General features: G+C 44.2%; 1 protein-coding gene across 1 annotated transcript; it reads right to left on the minus strand.

Moving 5' to 3' along the window:
- Nucleotides 1-280: 280 nt before the first annotated feature.
- LOC149210578 (uncharacterized) lies at nucleotides 281-1315 on the minus strand. The gene has a single exon (XM_089399009.1). The coding sequence runs from the start codon at nucleotides 1313-1315 to the stop codon at nucleotides 281-283; it is 1035 nt and encodes a 344-aa protein (XP_089255135.1).
- Between the last annotated feature and the right edge of the window lie 2778 nt (nucleotides 1316-4093).

Raw genomic sequence — 4093 nt, forward strand, 5'->3', positions numbered from 1 at the left:
TTAAGTCCCAGAAAGCATGAAAGAACCTGGTTGTGAAGCCATCAGGGCCAGGGGCCTTACCTTCTTTGAGCTGAGCCATAGCCTCATCTACCTCCTGGAGAGTGATTGGGTGCATTAGCAGTTCATTGTGTTCCTCTGTGACCAACTTGGGTATGTTGTTGGTGATTTTATCTATCGCCTGCTTCCTGTCCCTCTTCGGTTCTTGGTGCACCTGCTGGAAGTGGTTGACGAGGATTTCTTCAATTTTCTCATGCTCCTCAACTTTTTCTCCCTCTTGATTCTATATGTATGGTATTTTATTGTGCATTCTTCTCTGTATTGTGGTTTTATGGAAGAAATTAGTGTTGCGCTCCCCTTCTTTTAGCCACTTGATCCTTGATTTCTGCCGCCAGTAGATTTCTTCCTGCTTTCTTCTCTCCTCGATCTGGTGATATATGAGCCTTTCTTTGTCCAAGGTGTCCTCCGTGTGCCCCGTATTGATGATTCTCTGGTGGAGATTCTTGAGCTCCCGATTGAGTGTTTGCTGCTCTTCAAAGATGTTCCCAAAGGTCTCTCGATTCCAGCGCTTGAGGTGGTTCTTTAGGAATTTTAATTTCTGTTGCAGCTGATACATTTTTGAGCCTTCTGGTGGGATGAAGGAGGCCCAGATGGATTTGACGAAGTCCTTGAATGCAGGGTGCGTTAACCAGAAACCTTCAAAACGAAAAGGCCTTTTGGATTGGTTACCTGGTCGCTGCCATTGAAGAGCTATAGGCCAGTGATCTGATCCCGGGGGAGCCAGGATTTCGGAATTGAAATCGCCTCCTAGATGCACTGCATTGTCCGAGATTAGAAAGCGATCTAGCTTGGAGGCGATCTGATGCTTACCTCCTCTGCGATTGCTCCACGTGAAGGTACCGTTGCAGAAAGGCATGTCTATGAGGGAAGCATTCCGGATGAAGTCTTTGAAGTGTTCTGCTTCAGATTCCAGCCTGGATCTGCCTCCTATCTTGTCTTCTATTTTGGTTATCATATTGAAGTCCCCAGCAACTATCCACAGCGGATGCTGCCTGCCATTGCTGAGTATTTCGATAGTGTTAAGGAGTGCTTTTTTACTGCTGCTGTCCTGTGGGAAGTAAACATTGGACAGGTTCCCATGTACATTTGTACCTATTATATGGAATGCTGCTTGGATGAGATGGTGGGAGGCGTGGAAGTCAGTGAGTGTTATGGCTTGGGAGTTCCAAGCTATGGCTAGCCCTCCCGAGGCTCCCGTTGCATCCACAGCCACTGAGCGGCATCCAGGCCAGGCTTTAGAAAGTATACGCCCCAGCATAATACTGTTGCATTTGGTTTCTTGGAAGAAACACATTTGCGGATTTTCCTTCTTTATCATGTTTTTCAGCATTCGATGTTTACTTGGGCTATTGAGCCCTCTTAAATTCCAGGAGATGAGCTTCATGGATAACTAGTTTGGGTAGGACGGAAGTACTTCGTTAGCTTCGCGTATCTACCTGAGTCCACCAGGATCTTTCCGATCTCTATCGTTCTCTGAAGATCTGTCTTTCTTCCTCTTTTCTTGGAGTCTTTTGGGTGCATGCTGCCTTCCCAAATGCTGCCCGATTGTATGCCCAATTGTTGCTGATGGAAAGCTCTGGAGATGACCATCTCGAGCTTATCTATATCCGTCTCAGAGATGGAGTCAAAAGCCTTTTTCCTGCAAGCTATCTCCAGATCTATAATATTTATTTCATGTAGATCTATACTTTCAGGTTCTTCCTCCATTATTTGGACTTGGCCGTCTTCTTCTGGAGGGAACTCTGAGTCCTGCACTGGATTCACTATTCCTTCCACCTCCATATCCTTGGTGATCTTTTCTGGATCTTGCGATTGCCTGCTTAGGATTGAGGGGATGATGAGGGGAGATTTGGATTTGGATGGCGGGCTAGAAGGGGGAGGACGGGAAGAAGAGGAAGGGCCTGCAGGGGTAGATTCAAAGCCAGCGGGATGGTCTTCCGGGATGTCATTGAGGATTTCAAAGCTGTTCTTGACAGGGTTTTGGGGTTTGGAAGGTTGAGGTTTGGGAACATTCAGAGGCTTCTTGTGCGGTCGCCTTCGGTGAGTAACTTTGGTGAAGCCATCCTCCTGCTGAGAGTCCGGGGCGTCAGGTGAACCAGTTTTGACATTGAGAGGGCAGTCCCGGAACAGATGCCCTAGTGCATGGCATCTTCTGCACCTGAAGGGCACATGCTCATAATCCAAAGGCTGGATCCATTCTTCATCTCGATGAGAAAGGGTAATAGATTCAGGGAGGGGTTCATTCAACCGGATAAAAACACAGATTCTTGCATAAGAGATATACTTACGGGCTTTCGTTTCTTCCGAAGCTCTGATATATTGTCCCACCCCATCTCCTATGCCCTTTAGACAATCTTCTTCCCAGTATTCATCGGGGAGTGAGTAAAGTCGAATCCAGACCGGAGCCCATGTGAGGTCTTCTTTGTCAGGGTTAAATCTGGGTCTCCAGTCTCTAAGATAGAGACCTGCAGAATTGAAGAAATACGGGCCCTCTTCAAGGATCCTGTATTTGTCTTCCAGGCAGAAGAAGATAGCAGTGAAGAAGCCCTTCGCCCCCAGCTGGAGAGTGACATCTCCCTTCGGCTTCCATTTTGCTGCTATCCATCCCCTTAGAGCTCGTTCAGTAGGCCAGAACCCTATGAACTTCCCTATAAGTGCATGATCTTTCATAAAATCTATCCTGCTGTCAATCTTGTCTCCAGGCAGTTCTATTCGTGGTCTCACCTTAGCTACCGGTCTGCATGTTGATGATGTGACATGCGAGTTGTTCGTCTCAGTTTCATGCCCTTCTGGCGGATCGCTTTCAGGATCCTGTTGCTTCTTCCCGTTGTTGAGTATTTTCAGATCTACTGATCCAAAGATCACTTCCGGTCCCGATCCGTGCAGTGAGGGGGAGGGCTTTGATGCCCCCCCCTGAGGCGGTTCCATAATACCTTGCTACTGCCTATCAGCTCTGCTTTGCAGGGATTCGAGTGCAGAGTCTGGGCGCCGTCTGCTGCGTCTTCTGCGCCGTCAAGGGTTTCACCCTGAAAACCCTAGCTCAGCCCGTTCCAATAACTATCTACAATCAATGTTCATTTTATTCTTAACCCCAATTAAGATAGAGATATAATTTTGGTTTTCGATATTGGGGTTAATTGCCTCCTTATAATATCATAGTTTCCTCTTTACCTCTAAATTTTTATTTCCCACAATTTCTCCTTAAATTTGGAATTTATGGATTCTGCAAGATGATCTCCTCTTTAATTCCCCAATGGTCCGCCCAATATTGGGCATCCTTATGCCACCCTTCCTTGAGATGAAGGCAAAGGTTTTGACTAGAGTTATAAGAGATTTTAGCAAAACCTCTTGGCATCCATATCATATAACTTCTTCTTGTACATAAGATACCTAGTCATAAGCATGATTTCGATGGGGAAAAGGTTTGTTTCAATCATGAGTATAAGTTAGGGAGTATTTCCTTTAATATTGAGGTTATAAGATATAAACTACTATTGGATCTATGCAATCTTCCTCCATAACTCTTTAAATATCATTCACACATATATAAATTAATATATTAAAAAATTAATAAATCATTGATCTGGGTTCCTTCAACTATCAGAATCATCCAAGATCTTTTACTTTTGTGATGTTTTTAGAATTTTATTTAAAAGAGAATAAAAGAACACATATGCATTCTTACACAAGAGGAAACATGATAACAATCAACAAGTCAAAACACGAGACATTTGATAACGGAGTTTGTCTAGTGTGGACTATGTCTTCTGGCCTGGTGTCAAGATGGTGGAGACCACTTCATATAATGTTGGAAATGATGATGATGTACATGGAAGACTCTTTTTCATAGCAAGGTCATATGTTGTTGGGTCCCTTTAATACTAGTGATTACCCCATTACTATTTTAGTTATACCCCTTATTTATATTGTTGTACCCCTATTACCCCCATATTATTATTTCTGTGCCCCATAGAATCCCTCTATTGTTATTTTTGTGGCTTTATATTATTATTGTTTGGTCTGCTAGATTATATTG

Source organism: Pinus tabuliformis, chromosome 1_2 (genome assembly GCF_031772625.1).
Source record: "Pinus tabuliformis cultivar Carrire ecotype Pingquan chromosome 1_2, CPIR1, whole genome shotgun sequence".
Lineage (NCBI taxonomy): Eukaryota > Viridiplantae > Streptophyta > Pinopsida > Pinales > Pinaceae > Pinus > Pinus tabuliformis.